Source organism: Capra hircus, chromosome 7 (assembly GCF_001704415.2).
Source record: "Capra hircus breed San Clemente chromosome 7, ASM170441v1, whole genome shotgun sequence".
In the NCBI taxonomy this organism is placed as follows: Eukaryota; Metazoa; Chordata; class Mammalia; order Artiodactyla; family Bovidae; genus Capra; species Capra hircus.
The window spans coordinates 61,138,768-61,160,205 of NC_030814.1; the positions used below are offsets into that span (position 1 = coordinate 61,138,768).

Genomic DNA, 21,438 nt, shown 5'->3' on the forward strand with positions numbered 1-21,438 from the left:
AAGATCTAGACTTTTGTGAAGAGGAGACAGTCTGTTTTAAATATTTTAAATTTTATTCTGTAAAACTAAGGAACACTCAGATAATCTATACCATGTTAGTATTCCCATCAGAAAAAACAGATAAAACAGTATTTAGAAAGCAGTATCAGTAAATCTTATTAAGCATTAGATGTGTTTAAAATGTTGATATTAATTTATAACCCATAGGTGTGTGTATGACTTAAATGTTAAAATCTCACATTTGTTAAAGATCTTCTGCAGTTACAAATCCAGATTTTCTGTAGGCTTCACAAACCAGAGAGGTAAATAGAATGTGCAGGAATCAAAGGATAAATATTATAAATATATATTAGTTGTGTTACCTAATTAAAGCCATAATCTGTTAATACAGCTATGGATTTATTTCAAAAATTTAATTGAATATATTGTTGATAGTGTAGTTGTTGTGTTTTCCAATGTTGGTAGAGTAGTTAAAGTTCTTCACTTTCATAGAGTCCAGATTGAGCTGCCAGCCGCTGAAACTCTCCTTCAGGGTTAAAAGCTTGTTTCACATTCAGACCTTTCCCGTTAAGTGCTAAATATTTGCTGAAAGTTGGTCGGACACGTAACTGTTTAGGAGCTGGAAGAGTTTGGTTTGGACGGGCTGAAATAGATCAAATAAAAGTTAATTTAGAAAACTTGTTCTAAACACATGGGTTGCACTAGGTTTTCGTTATGAGACAGGAAAAGAAAAAATAGAAAACTGACTATGTATGAGAAGAATCCCTCAGATTTTATACTATGCTGAAATTTGTGTTTCTTACTAAATCTCAGTTAAGTTCTCTATAACACTTGACATAGCACTTTATAAGAGTGTGACATACCTGTAACATCTAATCTTGTGTTACATGTGGTCACTCCAGCTTCATTAACTGCAGACACAGTATACCATCCAGCATCTTTCTTGTTTACATCTTTTATCAATAAAGTAACTCTTCCAGAGTTATCATGATATAAACTGGAAAGAGATAATTACAAGTTGCAAGTAAAGGAATTAGTTTTTCTGTGAGATTTTACTTATGATGTCTGTGACCTACAGAGTCAGACTAGTAAGAAGAAAAAAAGACTTTGGAAATTCTGAGTCTGTAGCCAGTCATTGCATAACTACTGCTTTTCTTGAATTAAACATCCCCCTAATCTTGTTTGTATCATCTATTTCCTTGAGTCATCTTCTTTTATTGTTAGTAAACAGGTAAATCCTAGCCTACTTTACCTGCTGAATTTCTGATTAGTGGAATCTAGTTTAGTGAGGCTTATCATATTTCTATATATTTCTATATATTTTCTTTATATTTTAAAATATATTTAAATATATTTCTATATATTTTTAAAAATTGAAGTATAGTTGATTTACAGTATTGTGTTAGTTTCATTTATATATATATTTAAAATTAGACAAATTGAAGTCACAAATGCATGCCACTTATAATGCATTTCAAAGGATAACTGGATTCACCCAAGTATACTATAGTTAGTGTAACTAACTCTCAAAATACTTATCCTACCTTATTCGATCAGTGTTGAATTGTACCATTTCATTATTTCTTTTCCAAAAAAGCTTTGGTGGAGGTATGGCTGAGATTTGGCATTCTAGCTTCACTGATTCTCCTTCAAAAACTTTTTTACTCTGTGGTTTGTAGATGAACATTGGTGCTCTTCTGTGTTCTTTTGCTACAAAGTAATAAAAAATTCATGTATTTGAAATATTATAAAAATATTAAGTAAAACCAAAGTATTATGAAGTCTGTATGCTGATATAAAAGTTTTAGAAAGTACTAACAACAGGAATAGAAGGTTTATGTTTCAGCTTTAGTTAAAATAATATGCAATACTGTTGTATACTATTTATAATTCTAAAACAGTAATGTAGTGATGAATTGACTTTATAATCACATTTCATTTGAATAATTTAAGTTATGTTGTCATCCTCTTACCTATAGGGAGACAGACTGAGTGGTGGAAAGAGAACCAACAACTTGGGTCCAAATTCTGTTTTCCCTACCAGCCATGCACATTGGGGAAAATTTTGTTTAGTTTTTCTGAGACTAAATTTTATTTATTATAAAGTGATACCCAAGTAATAGTGACCGCTCTCCCCACACTGAACAAAATTATGTGAGGATCAGTTGCGGTTATGAATGAAGAAGCACTTTGTAAATTATAAAATAATATACAAATGCCAGTAATTATTATGTCTTTACTTTTCTTCAAATATCTGAGGGAAGAGTAATTGGTACTATAATACTATAACCCTAGCTTTTCTGAAGGAGAAATGAGGAGATTGGATGAATGCCAGCTGAAGTCTTTTTCAGCTCTAACATTATAGTATTTTTGGAGCTACTGGCATAGAAAGGTTTTGCCCTAAGCATAATCCCTTCAATTCTGTGTGTGGTATGTGTATGTTTAAAATTTCTAGATCACTAGTTTTTCCCTTAGTCTGAGGTCCTTTATTATATCATATAATAATCTTACAGCTTTTTCATTCATCTGGATAGAATACAAATTCAGGATTGCCCATCCTTTAACTTGATCAAGCTTTTATATAATAAACAGTTAATTATAGCAAAATATCTCTGATGCAGTGTATCTTAAGTCATTACAAATTGATATATTTAAAGCAGTTAAATTGTAATATTTTAATTAAAGACTAGTTTCTTGTAAAAAGTGTATTCAGTTCAGTTCAGTTGCTCAGTCGTGTCTGACTCTTTGCGACCCCATGAATCGCAGCACTCCAGGCCTCCCTGTCCATCACCAACTCCTGGAGTTCACTCAGATTCACGTCCATCGAGTCAGTGATGCCATCCAGCCATCTCATCCTCGGTCATCCCCTTCTTCTCCTGCCCCCAATCCCTCCCAGCATCAGAGTCTTTTCCAATGAGTCAACTCTTCGCATGAGGTGGCCAAAGTACTGGAGCTTCAGCTTTAGCATCATTCCTTCCAAAGAAATCCCAGGGTTGATCTCCTTCAGAATGGACTGGTTGGATCTCCTTGCAGTCCAAGGGACTCTCAAGAGTCTTCTCCAACACCACAGTTCAAAAGCATCAATTCTTCGGTGCTCAGCCTTCTTCACAGTCCAACTCTCACATCCATACATGACTACTGGAAAAACCACAGCCTTGACTAGACGGACCTTAGTCGGCAAAGTGATGTCTCTGCTTTTGAATATGCTATCTAGGTTGGTCATAACTTTTCTTCCAAGGAGTAAGCGTCTTTTAATTTCATGGCTGCAGTCACCATCTGCAGTGATTTTGGAGCCTCCCAAAATAAAGTCTGACACTGTTTCCACTGTTTCCCCATCTATTTGCCATGAAGTGATGGGACCAGATGCCATGATCTTTGTTTTCTGAATATTGAGCTTAAAGCCAACTTTTTCACTCTCTTTCACTTTCATCAAGAGACTTTTTAGTTCCTCTTCACTTTCTGCCATAAGGGTGGTATCATCTGCATATCTGAGGTTATTGATATTTCTCCCGGAAATCTTGAATCCAGCTTGTGTTTCTTCCAGTCCAGCATTTCTCATGATGTACTCTGCATATAAGTTAAATAAGCAGGGTGACAATATACAGCCTTGATGTACTCCTTTTCTTATTTGGAACCAGTCTGTTGTTCCATGTCCAGTTCTAACTATTGCTTCCTGGCCTGCATACAGATTTCTCAAGAGGCAGGTCAGGTGGTCTGGTATTCCCAACTCTTTCAGAATTTTCCACAGTTTATTGTGATCCACACAGTCAAAGGCTTTGGCATAGTCAATAAAGCAGAAGTAGATGTTTTTCTGGAACTCTCTTGCTTTTTCCATGATCCAGCGGATGTTGGCAATTTGATCTCTGGTTCCTCTGCCTTTTCTAAAACCAGCTTGAACATCAGGAAGTTCATGGTTCACGTATTGCTGAAGCCTGGCTTGGAGAATTATGAGCATTACTTTACTAGCATGTGAGATGAGTGCAAATGTGCGGTAGTTTGAGCATTCTTTGGCATTGCCTTTCTTTGGGATTGGAATGAAAACTGACCTTTTCCAGTCCTGTGGCCACTGCTGAGTTTTCCAAATTTGCTGGCATATTGAGTGCAGCACTTTCACCGCATCATCTTTCAGGATTTGAAATAGCTCAATAGGAATTCCATCACCTCCACTAGCTTTGTTTGTAGTGATGCTTCCTAAGGCCCACTTGACTTCACATTCCAGGATGTCTGACTCTAGGTAAGTGATCACACCATCGTGATTATCTGGGTCATGAAGATCTTTTCTGTTCTTCTGTGTATTCTTGCCATCTCTTCTTAATATCTCTGCTTCTGTTAGGTCCATACCATTTCTGTCCTTTATCGAGCCCATCTTTGCATGAAAAGTGCATAGCCTAAGGCTAAAAGTTAACATTTACTCTTCAATTTTAAACTATGTGTGATTGTAACAACCTGTGAAAATGTGAATCAGATTGATTATTTTAGACTATAGACCAGAAATAGATTAGATTAAAAATTTTCACTTTAATGTTTAATCTACAAATACTGTACATCTAAAAATGTAACTAGAGTACACTACCTTCTTTGGTCTGTCTGAAATGTTACCTTATTTCTCTTCTAGAAAAACTTTAGTGGTAGATCTGTTCTTCTAGTTTCTTTGAGTTTCCCTCAACCTCTGCCCACTATGGCTTTTACATAAAAATTGATGTTCTACTAGAGTCTGTAGTATAGACATTAACCTTAAATGTAAAGTCTTTTTCAACAGTTTCTTTTTTGATTTGACGTGTTTTTAAGGAGCTCTCTGGTATCTCTTTGAAAGCTTACCCAGGACGTCCAGCTGCACAGTAAAGGTGGCTTCTCCTGCTCTGTTCTTGGCAACACATGCATAAGCCCCTGCATCTGAAGCTCTGACCACTTCAAAGATGAGTGAATGAAAACCCTTCTCAGACACTATCATTTTGTGAAAATCATCTGATTGAACTGGTCGTCCATTTAGATACCATGACACATCAGGAGCTGGTAGTCCACTCACCTAGAAAGGAACAAGATGATAGAATTTTAAGTTACAGATCACTGGAACCCCTTTGTCCATTTATGAATTTTAACAATTCAGTATCTTAGTGGGTTTGTGATTAAAAATGCAGAGTATGATCTTAAAAGATATTTTCTTTCAATAATTTTTAACAAAATAGTAAAAATGATAATCCTTGAAATTAATATAGTATTTTCAGACTATCTCAAACCACATCTAGCTCTTTCATATACAGCCTCAGGCTCCTTAAGATCTCTTAATTACTATATTAAGGACATTAATTTATATTATATTGGTTTCCACAAGGAATATGGAAGTCATATGGATTTTCTGGCTAATGGCAAATGCAAATGAAGTCCTAGAGACACATGTATATGAATCTTGCTACTCTAATTCATAACCTTTCCAAAACAGAGTGTTCTTGAGCTATAGTTCTGGTGTATGAATGACATTTTGTTAAGTGTTTTCATATAAGCCTTAACAGTGAAATCTGTACACTGAATTTCACTCATAAGGAATCTGGTAAAATATTTTATGATGAAAAAGTTCTCCAAAATGATGATAATAAAAATGTAGGCCTTTCTAATAAGTTATTTTAGCCTGAAGAATTCTTCTAGGCCAAGAGAGGGCAGGGCAGCTTGAATTTCTTGAAGACGCATTTTACTTAGGAAATCCTGTTGTTATGAAAGCTTCACTTATATAGGGTATTAGGTGTTTGGCACTATTGTAAGTGCCTTATACCTATTTACTCAGTTTATCTTCAAATAGCTTTATGACATTGGTACAATTTTTATTCCCATTTTACAGGGAAAACAAAAGGGTAGTGATATTAAATGATTTGTCTCAGGTTACACAGCTGGAAAATGGCAGGGCCAGGATTCTAACCCAGGTAAACTTATGTATAGTGTTCTTATCCACTATACATACTACTTGGGCTTCCTTGGTGGTTCAGACGGTAAAAAATCTGCCTGCAGTGCTGGAGACTCAGGTTCGATCCCTGGGTCAGGAAGATCCCGTGGAGAAGGGAATGGCTACCCACTCTAGTATTCTTGCCTGGAGAATTCCATGGACAGAGGAACCTGGTGGGTTACAGCCCATGGGGTGGCAAAGAGTCAGACACGATTGAGTGACTAACACACACACATACATACATACTACTTGTCAGGCTGTGTAGAAAGCTATGAAGAGGAGGAGACATTTTTCAAAACCTAGTATCCCATTTAATTTTTCTCCAATATTTTTGAACTTTTTTCTTACTTTGAAGTCCATTCTGCAGAATCTTCCTTCTTCAATTGACATGTTCTCTGGCACTTGAATGAAACGAGGTGGGTAAAATTTCTCCTGGATTGCATCCTGATCACTCATGTCTCCCCTTGAAGATGATCTGCTTCTACAAAAACATTTTAATAATCACTATGCAGAAGAATTGTCATTACTCTTCCTTTCATGCAAATATAATTTAGCCATCACATTTGAAACCCCAGAGGCTATGTTGTTTGATCTGATAGTGTAGTAACAATGGAGAGAGGCTGCAGAGCTGTATTTAACTGTGGCATATTTGATGACTATTAGAAATGGTAGCAATTTAGAAACATCTGGTACAAATGATACTTCTTTGTTTCTTTTTTTCAGTGCCATGAATTGATGAAGAAACTAATCTATTAAAATGCATGGACAATTCTAGTCACATGCAAAGACTGTAAAATTAGGATTGGGTTTTCATTATGAGCAAGTTTGGTATGGAAACCTGGTCCTGGCTTATTTGACCAAGACATTTAAAAAATTTCCTCTGAGACAGTTGTGATAAATAACAGATAAAAATTTTTATTGTCATCTTGGACGTTAGAAAATTCACATTGTTTTTCTCTATTGGTTCCAAAGCAGTATAAACATTATTTTCTTTTTTATAGCCATACTTTTCTGTGTGTGTGTTAGTCGCTCAGTCGTGTCTGACTCTGTGACCCCATGGACTGTAGCTCGCCTGTCTCCTCTGTCCATGGGATTCTCCAGGCAGGAGTACTGGAATGGATTGCCATTCCCTTCTCCAGGGGATCTTCCCAACCCAGGGGTCGAACTTGGGTCTCTTGCACTGTGGGCAGTTTCTTTACCACCGAAGCATAGTTAATTTATAGTGTGATAGCTTCAGGTGTATAGCAAAGTGATTCAGCTATATATAGATATATCTTTTTCAGATTCTTTTCCATTATAGGTTATTACAAGACATTGAATATAGTTCCCTGTGCTGTACAATAGGTCATTTTTGTGTATCTATTTTGTACCTAGAAGTGTGTGTATATTATCCTAAATTCCTAATTTATCCACCTGCCAACCCACTATCCCCTCTGGTGACACTGTTTTTTATAAAAGGTTTGTAAGAAACTTGAGGATTTTGTAAATATTACATTAAAAAAATATGAACACATTTTAGATAGCAAAATACATACTTCTTTAAAATTAAAAACATTTTTTTTACCTTACTTGTGATGCAGGAACTTGCAGTCGTGCATGTTCTATATTGTGCTGCTTGAAATTAAAACAAAGTGATAATGTTAACATGCCACTGTTAGCTTGAAATTAAGCAGAATTTAGTAGTTGTAGTTGAAAGGAACATTTCTGTTGTGGTTGTATTTGTATTGTCGTAGATAGTTCTATATATTTAGCTGTTAAGCATTTAAAATATGGTATACTAACCTTCTAGTATTCTAGCAAGAAGTCTATAGAATTAAGACTATTCAGTAGATATGGTTTATGAAAATTAACTAAACTTTGAATTGATGGTGGTTCATTTTTCAAATGACTGTTTTTATGTCAAAGGATGATGAATCCCCCTGGTGTATTTGAAATGGGAGCACATAGTACAGATTGTCCTTTGGTAAAACAGTAATAGTCATGAAGTCACTCGTACTGGCAGTAGATAACAGGGTATTATGCTTACTACTCATAAGTGGCACCAACAGCAATAAACACGTATTAGACTGGAAAATACTTTTCTTTTTGGCTCAGGGCACAAAATCCTGATGGACACTCTGGAAGCTATGAATAGCCTTTGGAAAACAATATTACTACCTGCTTAATAATGATGTATTTAATTTAAGCGACCATCTTTCAGGATTTATATCTGAGCACTAGCAAGTTATTCATATTTGAGGATGAAATCAGGAATTGATGAATATTATAATTAATTGCTAAGATATTGTGTGCCTCTTTCTCATATTTCATTGTACTTGATATAGTGAGAGATACAAAGAAGTAGAAAATATAGTCCTTATCTGGACATATGAAAAACATCTATATAGCAACATAGCAAATAAATACAGATAATTTATTTTGGGATGAACTTTAATTTTGTTTGTATTTTGTCATTCTAAAACAAAATTCTTATAACTGCAATAATTGTTGGTGAGGCTTTGAGTTTCTGTAAGCAAAATGTCAAAAGAACAATCAGAATGGCAGAAAGCAACACAATATTATAAAGCAATTCTCCTCCAATTAGGAATAAATAAAATATAAAAAAGAGCAATCAATAAATTTTTTAGTAAAAAAAATCCACTTAAAATCATAGTATCCAAATTAAGTTTTTTACTTTTTCCTATAGTGATTTGAATATATATATATAGATTTGTATTCATAGGTATGATGTTTTTGCTTATATGTATTGCATTGGCCAAAAAGTTCATTCAGGTTTTTTCATAACTTCTTAGGGAAAACCCAAATGAACTTTCTGGCCAACCCAATAGTTTGATGACATTTTGTATTATTTAAGGAGACTATTTGAAGTGTAAGATTTTTCTTTTCTGATTTCATAATATATTTTGCTGCTATCTCTTTTCTTGGTACCATCATCTTCATTTTAAAGTTTTTAAAGAACTAATGAGAAAAGCAATACATCCTTGCCCTGGAAATCATACATTGAATTTGTAAGATAAACCATCATCAATATGATGTTACTTTGAGTTATTTCTTCTTATAGAGATATATTTATATCTTATTCTTGCTTTAAACTCCTATTCCAACTCCAGAGCCCGACACACAGTAGATGGTTCATATAAATTAGTTGAATAAATGAGCATGTGAACTGTTCAGTAGCTAGGAGAGATTTAAGTTCTGTTTTCAGGTTCTAGTTACTTATTGTGCTAGATAGACCCCACTCTATCCTTTTTAGTAGATCTAGTCACATTTGGTGAAAAAGTGAAAGTGTTAGTTACCCAGTACTGTCTGACTCTTTGTGACCCCATGGACTGTAACCCACCAGGCTCCTCTGTCCATGGAATTCTGCAGGCAAGAATACTAGAACGGGTAGCCATTCCCTTCTCCAGGGGATCGTCCCGATCTAGGGATTGAACCTGGATCTCCTGCGTGAATAGTCTACCTGCAATGTGGGAGATCTGGGGTTTGATCCCTGAGTTGGGAAGATCCCCTGGAGAAGGGAATGGCTACCTACTCCAGTGTTCTTGCCTGGAGAATTCCATGGACAAAGGACCCTGGTGGGCTACAGTCTGTAGGATCACAAAGAGTGGGACACAACTGAGTGATTAACACACAGTCACATTAAATAGAAACAATCTTATTTTCCTCTTATACTTTAGAAGGATGTTTATTATGAGGTTGGAATTCTTGAATGGATTCATCCCTTTTGCTCCCAGTTCTGAAGGACTAAGAGATAACTACAGAAGGAAGACAGTAAGCAATAGCTGTTCATTCTTCCTCTCCAGCAGTACACTTCTCTTTGAGGTTAACTTGTTAAAATAAAATTGGTCAGGAACATGCCTGTGGAATATTCACTTTATGTTCTCCATAAAGTTAATCCCTTCTTGGAAAGGATGCTTTTGTTAATCCTGGAGCCGTTATTCATAAGGTTTTTGTTGTCTGTTTTGTTTTTAATAAGCATTTCAAAATACATGGAACATGTCAAAGGAATTAGATGTTTCATTAGTACACGAGTTTATTTTAAAACTTTGAAATGATAAACAGCTTATGAGAAAAGGTTGCAATTACTTTCTTTAGAGTTTTAACTTCCATCCTGTTAAAGATTTACAACTCATAAATTTTCTGTCCATGTAGACGTTGTAGGGAGAGTCCTAGGTCTAACTGACCTCTAAATGTCTAGATGAAAAGTGACACCATTAGCCTTCTGGTGTTTTGACTTTGTAGTATTTCATATGCAGATATTAGAATCACCAGAAAATAGGGTAAAGTTAAAGTATGTATTCAACCAGTCATGGCCTGCCCCTTTTTATATCTAATGCAGCATTGAAGTAATTGACTTTTGCTTTAAATGCTAGTTATAAATATTTAGGAAAGCATACATCTAAAAATCACATGAAAGAAAAGTGCTCCAGTTAGATAAAGATTAGTTTAATTTACCTGTGCTGAATCTTGTGCCTCACTGTCATTTTGACCTTGAAACACAGCAGCTGCATTCTGTGGTCCTAGCAATCTGCGAGCCATCTTCTCCTCATATGTTAGCCGCTTTAAAGAAAGAATCATAAAGGAGATAGTAATGAGATTTAATAAAAGTTGTTTATATGACTTTATTAAAACCACCAGAAAGAAACATAATTATGCCTATTTAATGATAGACACTGTATTTTTAAGAAAGCATTTTCTTTCATTCAGAGCATTTCCACTTCCTTCGTCTGTAAATATTCATCTCTGTTTTCTTTTTTTTCCTAGGGAAGACAAGCTTTGTTGTTGTTCAGTTGCTAAGTCATGTCTGATGCTTTGCGATCCCATGAACTACAGCACACCAGGCTTCTCTGTCCTTCACTATCTTCCTGAGTTTACTCAAACTCGTGGTTTTTTTCTTTCAAAAAGCCCGAACAATTTTTTTGGCCAATCCAATAGTGGGTTAAAGGCACATAACAGTACTGTTTCAGATATCAGTGACTAATAATACAATGTGCAAAATAAGAATTGTAACTGTTTTGCATCAACTGTATATACCAAAGTACATGAAGAAGTCAGGTTGACAGTATTTCCCATTAGTTATTTGGTCATCAGACATTTTTATGGAAGGCAACACTTAAAACAAAATTTGAATTAAGTCATTCAGATTTTTTTTTCTATTTGCTTCATTCTTTTACTACTTAACTCCTAGAAGGGGTTTCATGCAGAGAAATACAGTATAGGATCCAAATATTCCCTCCTTTTAGATAATCCTATCCCTTGCTGATTATATGGACATAGCTCTGTGAGACAGAAACAACTCTCTTACTGAGATTAGATTTTATAGTTCTATTGTCTTTTTATACAAAGTAGGCATCTTGCTTACTTGGTTTCCGTTGTGAAGAAGGCTGTCCTTGCATTTTAGCTTTCTTTCCAAATCTTGAATAAGAGCTTCTTTTGATCCTTGTATTTCGTGGTCAGGAGTCCTTGGTGTGAGTTTAGCATTTGCATTTTGGGATGACTTAACATTTACAGGTTGGCCTACTGAGGGTTGTTGGTAGCTTTAAAAATAAAAAAAAGGTTTTTAAAAAATAAGATCTTTAAGAAGTGGTAAAATAGAACTGGCATCTTTTTGTCAGTCACCTTTAGGTAGGTTGAATTTACCACTTAGTATTGCTGGTGTTATTAAAATACCAATTGCCTTAATAACAGTCAAGAAGAATTTTATAGGAATGGTTACCAGCTGTTTTTTCTTTCCTCTTTGTCTTTGCAAATGAAAATTAAGTAGCAGGAGGAGCAATTTAGATTAGACATAAGAAGAATGTTTTTCCCTGAAGATCTTCCCTAAAGAAGTGAAAGTGAGTCCGGTAAGTGGCAACATGAGGGCTCTTCCAATATTCCAGTTGAATTTCCTAAGTTTGATTTATGGGTGGATAGTAAGCATTAGTGTACTGGAGCTGACTCATATGGGCTTAAGAGAGTGATTTTTAGTGTCTCTTCCCAACTCACTGTGATCTCATGTTGAAAGTCTGAAATTGATTGGTGAGAGTAAATACACTAGGGAAATTGGTTAGTACCACAATTACCACCTTCCTCCAGAGCTGATTGTTAAACACTTACCAGCATGACTACTGGTGTTCAATGAATATTCTCTTGCTTTGAATTGAATTTACAGTTTATATAATCTCTGGCTTTAATTTCTACTTCCTATTAATTTCATATTCTAGATAATCCAAGTATGGCACTATATAACAACTTCTAAAGTAATAGTTTCTTTAATGTTGCTAAAGTGATTTTTAGAGAAAGAGATGATTAGAGGAGGAAGGAGAAAGAAATGTAAACTGAGAAAAAAGGGGGTCTGGAAAAAAAACAAGTTTGAATGGTATTTGAGGAGCTTGGTTTAAATCCTTATTTCAAATTCCAATCCTAAATTTTATTCTAAGACATCCTTGCACCCCCTCAGAGTTTCCCTGCTGATTCTGATAGAGGGCAGAGGTGGTATTTAGGGAGTCCTGTATTTTTAGATCTGTTAGATAGCTCATGCTTTTAACAAAATTTATTCATATTTTACCTAGTTTATTTACTTAGGGCGCTGCAGGTGCTAGCTTATACCCATTTAGTATAATAGATATTATATTATATGGGAAAATGGGCCACTGCCCTCTGAATATTTTGCCATTATCGTAATAAACATTCTACATATATCCAGATGAGGAAGCCTTGGTCTGTTCTCTGATATGTTCGTGTTCAAAAATTCTCAAGGATCATTAAAAGAACTTGTAAGCTAAGGGGAAATATATTTCCTCTGAGTGGAGCCAGGGTTTTAATTTTTGCAGACTTTGGGGACTTGGTTAGCAATCTCTAGATTGTAAATATACTGAGGGAAAAAAGATGTTTTGTTACTCATTGTTGTATTGTTTATATTTACTAACCCGAGGCTTTCAAAATAGTGAAGCGATACTATTAGTTCAATGAATGAATATTTTTCATTGTATTCAAGATACTCTATTGAAAGTTGAATATATACGTTTTCCCTTGTTGTATTCCAGATATTCAGGATTGCATATATCAGTCCTCAACTAAAGTCTGATTTGTTCAGTGAAGTAAATAGCCAAACGAAGTGTTTAAGTAAATAATAAGGTGGTTTTGTTTTAAGGTTAAATTCGCAGGTCAAAGTGTTAAAATTCCCTTGGTTTTATAGATCTACTATTTCTTCAAATGTATGAAGTTAGAATAGTCTGCCTTTTTTTTTTTTTTTTGAGCTAGCCTACCATTTTTTAAAAGGTTTGGTAAAGTGAGTTAGCATTAAATAATAATTTTGTCACGTTGTCATATTATAGTGTAATATGTCTGAGAAATCCTAAAGGACTGTTAAAACCAAGGCTGAGAGTTACTTATATGCATTTATGTAACTTCAGTCACTTTGTTCACTGAAAACCTGCATTATTACCATTTTATATGGTTTAAGGGTTAAGACTTGCTATCTGTTCATAATTAGAAACTAACGTTATACTTGCACAGTGCTTTATAGGGTTTTCTCCCTCTAACATTAATCACTCAAATCCTTAACTTTCGTTATAGATCAACATACTGAATCACCTAGCAGGTAAGGTAGTCATGCTGAATGTCACACAGCAAGCTTTTTGAAAGGAGTACTTAAAGAGTTCCTCTAAATTTCCAGTCTGTTGGTTCGAGCAAATGTATGAAACGTTTGCTTAAGGGTTCTTTACTGATGAAAAGCTAACTAAAGCTTTCAAGCTTCTCTAGGTCAGAATCCAAGGAATTACGTTAGAAGACAGGGCAAACTTAAGCCCATCACAATGAGGGAGTTGTGCACAAATGTTCAAAGGGCCAGAGCTTTCCACCCTGTACAGCTGGACACTGAATGGGTATCAAGTGGCTGTGGGAAGATTAAAAGAGTTATCTATGATTGCTGAAAATGGAACAGCTAAAGCTGGATCTTTGATCTTTAGTTTGGGGTCCTTCTGTGCTTTATTTCTCATCCTCTCCATTTCATCCCTTTTTCCTCTCTTTAGTTCTGTGCACGGAACTAAGTACATGGTCATGGCTTGCTAGTATTTATTTGATGCCCTTCTTTTCTGGACAGGAATTTGGAATAGGATTAAAGACTTTACTAAGAAGAATATAGTAGTCAGAAAAGGTTATTTTAGATTTAAATATGCTTATACAGGAAATTTAGAAATAATTGAAAGCTAGATGGAAAAAGATTACCTGGGTAAAATGTAACTAAGAAAAATCTACAATGTGTGATAATGGGTATAATGGGAATTTGGGATGGAAGAGGAGAAGAGGGCTCTTAATTCCTGAAGGCATCTTTTACAATTTTTAGGCCAAACCTGTGAGAATGCCTTTTTGTAGGTCAAAATTTTTATCAGCCATTTCAGATGGTTCTACCTAATATCTGTAGGATTCTAACAAATGTGTTTGGCTTTCTTGGTTTTCATTTTTAAAAATATTGAAAATTTTCTTTGCAAGTTGATTTTCTGTGGTTAGACCACTAACAATTGGAATCTCTTGAAAAATTAGCCTCTAGAGAAAACTGAGAGAAATTAGCAAGAATTTCAGCATATCTGTTGATAAGCCTGTAACCAACAAAACATATTCCATCAGTTTTTCAGATGCCTCTGATTTAATTCTCGACGTTCTAGCCAGCCGAGGAATAGGAAAACTGATAGCCCAAAGTTTGCATAAGCACAAAGTATTTACTTCATGTTTTAAAAAAAGCACAACCACTATGTCCTTCTTCATATCAGTTTCTCGTCGGACAGTTTTAGGGCTGTGGAAATAGTACATGCTTGCATAAGTCTGCAGGTATTCTTCCCTGTATTTAGATTGGTCTGACCAGTTGGAACAAAGTGTGGTTTTAATGATCTTTGAAACTTTAAGGTCACGAACCTTTATCTATTCAAGCCGTTTTTTCTGATCATTGGAAAAATTCACATACTTTAGTGTCTGAATCCCATATTTTCTTTTTAGCCAAGTGGATATTCAGGATCAGAGAGGAAGACGGATAGTAAGAAAAGACTAAAACTGAGAAGAAACTTAATAGCCTCTGCTTATGTGAGAGGAAATCCTATCTGAAGAAGAGCAGACAGGTGTTCACTTCAGCTAAGCTTAGAACCAGAGTGATCAAATTTACAGCATGAGGAACTTAAAGCTGGGGAAATAGTTCACTGATCTTGGATATGTTAGAAATCTTTTTTGAAGACAGAAAATAATAGGTAAGTAATTGTGTAATATGAAGTAATAGGTGATTTGGGTTTAACTCAACCTGGACACTGGAGAATGGATCAGATGACTTATTGCCAGTACTCTGGTTCAAGGTGTTCCAGGAGAAATATGGAATGAAACCATGAGGTCACATTGACTTTTTCGATACTGAAGAATGACGTACATAACCCATCCCTCTTCTCCCCCAGTTACTAGCTCCCAGGATTTACAGTTCAATCTAACTATGTCTCTCTCTTTCTCTCTCTATGTGTGTGTGTATATATATATATATATATATATTTTTTTTTTTTTTTCTTTTAAGCTCACTTACTTGGAGTCCACCGTGGAAGGGATTTTACTGCTGCTGTAATCAGGCTGTGATGGTAATATGGAGCTGAGGAAGCTGGCTGGAGACTGGTTATAAGTAGCTGTAACCCTTTGGCTTGGGTTGGAGCCAGCAAGCTGCTGAGGAGAAGCAGGGAAAGCAGAGGAGGACATAGTGATGTGAGAGCTCACTGTTGAGGAGGCAGAATATCTTTGCTCTGTGCACTGGCGGGGTTGGATGGTAATGGAAGACTGTTTGGTCTGGCTAGAGTAGCTGGAGATTTCCGGTCCGGGAGGCTGAAGTCTGGAGCCACATGGATTTTGGGATTGGATGAAGTGTTTTGGACGTTCGTAGTTAAACATGTTTAGCTGGTTTATGGAAGTTGAAGGCAACTTATTATTGTAATGACTTGCTCCTGAAGGGGTGGGGTCTTGAATCTGGGTCTGCAAGCCTGGAATTACAGAAGGTTGCAGTGAATCAGAAGCGACCTTGGTCTGTGCCTCCTTGTTGAGATCCTGGGAATACAGTGCTCCTGGCTTTGATGGAGTGGCCTTCTCTTGAAGAATATTGTTCCTTCAAAAGAAGAAAGTGATTCAGTTACAGTATTTGCATAAAAATGGTACTGTTTAAGATCTTTAGGAGTTTATGTGCTTTTTTTTCTTAAAGCTTATGTACTTTCAAAGTCATCTCAAGGTGGAACTTTTCTGGCTTATAGACTTTCCATTCCTTTATGCGTTGCCTTTGCACAAATGACTTCCACTTGGGAATAAGAAAAAATAATTCATTAGTGTTTGTTTGCCTCTGGGTGATTCTTCAAGCATACCTGGGGGCTTCAAGATGTAGGAAAAGTTTTGATTTTGAGTTCGCCAAGTGTTTGTTTATGAAAAAAAAATTTGTGATGTTGCTCAGTGTGATAATTTTATTTCGTATTTAGTTTTTGACAAAAGCCTGCAGTTTCATTAGCCACAGAGAGTTACTGATTTAAAATTATTAACAGTTAAATATATTAGCTTCTATTCAGTTTGAATTCTTCCCATTGCTCATCAATACCAATGAACAGCTCTTCTGATGCACCATTAATTCATGCCTTGGTGATCTGTGATGAATGACATGGTGAATCCAGGCGAGCAGTGTGCTTCTTTTTTTTTTTTTTAAATTTTTAAATTTTAAAATCTTTAATTCTTATATGCGTTCCCAAACATGAACCCCCCTCCCACCTCCCTCCCCATAACATCTCTCTGGGTTATCCCCATGCACCAGCCCCAAGCATGCTGTATCCTGCGTCAGACATAGATTGGCGATTCAATTCTTACATGATAGTATACATGTTAGAATGCCATTCTCCCAAATCATCCCACCCTCTCCCTCTCCCTCTGATTCCAAAAGTCCGTTATACACATGTGTGTCTTTTTTCCTGTCTTGCATACAGGGTCATCATTGCCATCTTTCTAAATTCCATATATATGTGTTAGTATACTGTATTGGTGTTTTTCTTTCTGGCTTACTTCACTCTTTAAAGAACATTACTGTTCATATTTGCTCCTTCATCCTTTTACAATTTCACGAAGTACAGCAAACGCCTGTACTTCACTGTTGTCAACCATGAGTGGATTTCGTTTTACCTTATAATTCGCTGCCTCTTTTTCTCCCTTTGATTCCCAATTGACCATAGTACCAAACTAGATGATAATTAAGGAGTGACTGCATTCAAGTATCTCTGTATGTATATAAGTTACTGTATTCCAGAACCCTTTGTAGTTTTTGTTATTTTTTGATTTTATTATCTAGTTATTGGTCTTGCTGTTCTCTTATTTGGTTTCACTTTAAATTATTTTTGTGTTTAGTATGTATTTTAGACTAAATTTTGAAATTGCTTTCATTCCTGTATTATTTTTTTCTTGTGAAATGGCAAACAGGATGTACAGAAGGAATTAAGGCAGCTTTGAAGCTAGCCTATACTTTTCCAAGAAAAGATGGTTGCCATTTTTCTTACTTAACACTGCATTGGCACTCCTGACTTTTGACAGTAGGTCCCCATTTTTCCTTTGATGGCTCATTTGCCACTAAAATCAGCCTCAAAGACATATTTTCACCTGATTTTTTCCATTAGTATGGTAAATCTGGGAAGGACTATATATATACTTTACACAAAAAGACTAGCCCCATAAATTGTTTTAACATTGATTCTGTTTTTATTCAAAATATCAAGTAATTTAGTTCAGAATATGTTTAGTTTGCTTCATATAGTATAAACCAATACTGAAGTAATGATAAATCAAACTTTTAGCTAGTAAAATTACCAAATTGTCATCATTGAATCATAGTCTTATAATTATTTAATGTCCTCTCTTGAATAAAGTATCATTTTTAATGAAAAATTTCTAAACCCATCAACTTGATTTTCAGGTTGTATGTATAGTTTAGAGTTAAACAGTTTTAGGAAAGAACAAAAATGCAACTAAACAGCCAAGAGAAAGATTCTATTGAAAAAGGCACTTAAAAAGTCATATATTTCTTAATTTTTAATTTATGAACACAAGCACATTCAACTAGGGTGCATTTTAGTAATTAACTATTATTAAGCCTTGAAATTACTGGAGAAAAATCTCCAAAAGGAGGCTTTAATTAGATACTCTTAAAAAAAGAGACTATTTCAAGGCAAGTAGTTTTATACTATGGGTTTACTCCATTGCAGAATTGGATCCAGTGTTTGATTCTAAATTCCTTTTTGGGCTGACAGATCATTCAGATTAATTTCAAATAGCAAGGAATAAACTGTTAAACAAATAGCCAGTAGATATTTTCCAGAAAGTTCCCTGTTTTACTTTACGTGTATTTTTAGAATGTCAACTGTCTTGTACATTTTGATATCAGCTTACATAGTTAACAATTACTGTTATTTTTTTAAAAATTCAATTAAAAATATGTTCTTTCAAATGTTTCATTTTTCATGTCTGAAGAAAATTTTGTACAGATGTTCATGCAGGTAACTCTGGAAGGTTTTTCTTCGTGTTTGTAGTTACTGTTCAATAATCAGTTCTATAATCCTTGTTTTATGACAGTATCATTTTATTCCAAATAATGTTAAATAAATTTCAGAGATTTTATTAATAAAGTTCCATTAACTCTCCTGTTTAGAAAAATCTTAACTTTCCCCCCTATCTCTAATATACCACAAACTTAAACAGAAAACTGAGGCTATTTTGAAGCTATAGAACATTGCACAGTTACAGTTAGGCCAGGTGTCCTTTTTTCAAAGAAAACTGATGATTGAAAGATAATGACACACGACTATCTTTCCTTCTACCTTTTTTAGTGCCTTATAGTTTCAGTGGAATGAACAGGTCTCATTCTTTTCAAATCTTTGTATAATGCCATTATGATCTTGTGGCTTTTGAACTTTTTATCTGAAAATCACCTTTTACATACTGTTCTGATTTGGACAAAAGACAAAAACAAAACCCAAAACTGAAGCAGGAACAAAGAAGGGACTTACCCGAGTCCAGAGAGTGCCAGCTGGGTTAAACCTACTACTAAAGGGAAGGAAGAGACATCCCCTTCCTTCGCAGACTAATCTAGTGGCTCTGTGCTTAGTATTATAGCACCACTGACTTTTATCAGCTGCCAAGCAGTGACATCTGATGTGCTTGCCTGTCCATCTACCTATGCTGGCATGTCAAAGTAAGAGTCCATGATAAACAATATCTCAGATGTCTTAGTGATATTTAAGGAGTGGGATTACATGAGCTTCTCTTGCAAGCCTCTTTATTTTAGATGTGAACTTTGACTAGGAGCTTTAGCAAGCACATGTAGGGGGGACAGCAAAGAACTGAGAAATGGGAAAAGGTGTAGAGAAAACTCATTTTCTTTTTTTGTGATGGGGGCTTTGATCTTCCTTGTTGAAAAAAGGACTGAAAGGGAAATAGTATTCTAAGACTGACACCTGACTACTAAGACTTCTCCAGAAATAAGACCACTGATGGATGGGCTTCAAATTGATTTCTGTTAGATAGCTATTCATATGAAGACCTCTTTTTTTCCTCTCTTGCCAAATGGAAGGAGAGGTGGAGTGGGATTCAAGCAGTTTGTTTCAAGAGAGGGAGTGTGTCTAGGCAAAGGCAAGAGCAGAATGATGGTGTCATGTCACTGGGAAGGTGGGGAAGTGGAAAAACACGATTTGGTCTGTATAGCAAGTTCTCTGAATCTGTGTGGCATACAGATCCTTGACCTTATACTTTTATTGACCTTATACCTTTATACTTTTATTCTAAAAGAGTTGAAACACTTAAGAAACTACCCATCAAGCAGTGTTTACAATTAGGGCCCTGTCCTCTAGCTCTCTTTATCTTCCTTACTCCTTATACTAACACAATTTCCTTTCTCTTTTCACCAAGGAGACCATCTTAGCCTTTTATGTTTCCATTTGTGTGTGTGTGTGTGTGTGTGTGTGTGTGTGTGTGTGTGTGTATGCAGAGAAGTATAAAATTAGGAAGAAAGCTTCAGATCAACAAGAGGTGGTAGAGAGGGGTAGGTGACATGAGGATCAGGCTAATCAATTGGAATTATCCATATTTAGTGGCTTTACCTCTGGTATGATTCTGTTGTTTAAAACATTATTATTTATTCCCCTCCCTCATGGTCTTAGAAAAGGCCCTGATGCTGGGAAGGACAGGGCAGTAGGAGAAGGGGACAACAGAGGATGAGATAGTTGGTTGGCGTCACTGATTCAACAGACATGAGTTTGAGCAAGCTCTGGGAGATGGTGGTGGACAGGGAAGCCTGGCGTGCTGCAGTCCGTGGGGTCACAAAGTGTTGGACATGACTGAGTGACTGAACAACAACCCTCATGGATACTCCAGCCTTGATGTAATTGCTGTGTACATCAGGGTCCAACAAATAGATAATTGAGCACAAATGAGCCACTTAAAATTATTCACAGCTGACCATGTAGGTGTACCTTCCTTTGGTGTTCAGAGAAAGTTTGATGACTGCCACCTTAGTAGAAAGAGCATTACTTAGTAGAAAAAGCATGCTGGACTTGATGAATAGGCATTTGCTTACTTACTGTAAGTCTTATTATAAGCAGTCACCCAAAATACTTCTCCACTTCTGCTCACTGATATTTCAGTTTACATTAATATGGGCAAAGCCTTCAATCCAAATTAGACTTAAAATGTAAGTGCAAGAATAACAGACACATACAGCCTTTAGTTTGAGCAAGACCCTGTCCTAGGCACTCTAAATATGATACATGTGACTGAGACTTGATTCTTCCTAAGAACAGAGTTTGATTGAGATATGCCCTACCAGCCAAGTGCGATAGATGCTCAGGACAAACTTAGATTCCCACTTTCGCCAGGAGCAGATTCTAAACATTCCGTAGTTGAGGAAGGATTTTAGTTTTTATTTATTCTTTATCATTTACACTTTTCCTCTTCCCTTGACCTTTGTAAGATAAACTTTCATTACAGTGTGGTAGCTCCACAGTACATTGAGGCTAAGGTTCTTGCTACAATTAGGGGATCAAGAGATGATTTTGGAAAAGTAGATAAGATGTTTTAGAACACCATTCTCAAAAGTTAAGGGTCTGTATTCAGTAATTTACCATGAATCTGTTCTTCTGCCTTTAAATATTTGGTGTGCTTTTTAAAATGGTGTTTTATGTTTTCCTCACAAATACAGCTGTTTGAATGATTTGGTGCTTATTTGAGAAAAATCATCCTAAAACTGAAAGAATTAAGATGTCTGGTGGGTGAACCATATTCCAGCCTACCCACTAAAGACAACTTTCCCATTTCTGTCTCTAAATTATCAGTAAGGGCCTCTAGTAAATCATTCTAATATCTCACAAGATGTATGTAACTTCCTACTGTTGCAGGTGTTTTCTGAAATATTTCCTGCTGCATGTCCAGGAAATTCCTTCTTGCCTCATCATCAGTGGGTAGCTGTTTAACTGTCACTCATTTCATCT

The 21,438-nt window shown here is 35.6% G+C and overlaps 1 protein-coding gene across 4 annotated transcripts; it reads right to left on the reverse strand.

The window, feature by feature from the left end:
* Positions 33-19,151, reverse strand: MYOT (myotilin). 4 transcript variants are annotated; one of them, XM_018050340.1, is made up of 10 exons: positions 18,964-19,151; positions 15,474-16,040; positions 11,298-11,472; positions 10,391-10,495; positions 7,500-7,546; positions 6,284-6,416; positions 4,819-5,026; positions 1,545-1,710; positions 864-997; positions 33-643 (listed from the first exon to the last, which is right to left on the reverse strand). In XM_018050340.1, the coding sequence occupies exons 2-10, from the start codon at positions 15,827-15,829 to the stop codon at positions 471-473; spliced, it is 1,497 nt and encodes a 498-aa protein (XP_017905829.1). In that variant the 5' UTR covers positions 15,830-16,040; positions 18,964-19,151; the 3' UTR covers positions 33-470. The 4 variants fall into 4 exon arrangements, with proteins under 4 accessions (XP_017905829.1, XP_005683025.1, XP_017905830.1 ...); XM_005682968.3 differs by having other exon boundaries at positions 7,500-7,549; XM_018050341.1 differs by having other exon boundaries at positions 15,474-15,918; positions 18,964-19,058.

Coding starts and splice junctions, on each gene's coding strand:
- MYOT (XM_005682968.3), bottom strand. CDS start 15,829: ATGTTTAACTACGAACGTCCAAAACACTTCATCCAATCCCAAAATCCA. Junction 6,417..7,499: donor GTTCCTGCATCACAAGTAAG/GTAAAAAAAATG, acceptor ATGTTTTTGTAG/AAGCAGATCATCTTCAAGGG. Junction 998..1,544: donor TTCAACACTGATCGAATAAG/GTAGGATAAGTA, acceptor ATCTCTTTCCAG/TTTATATCATGATAACTCTG.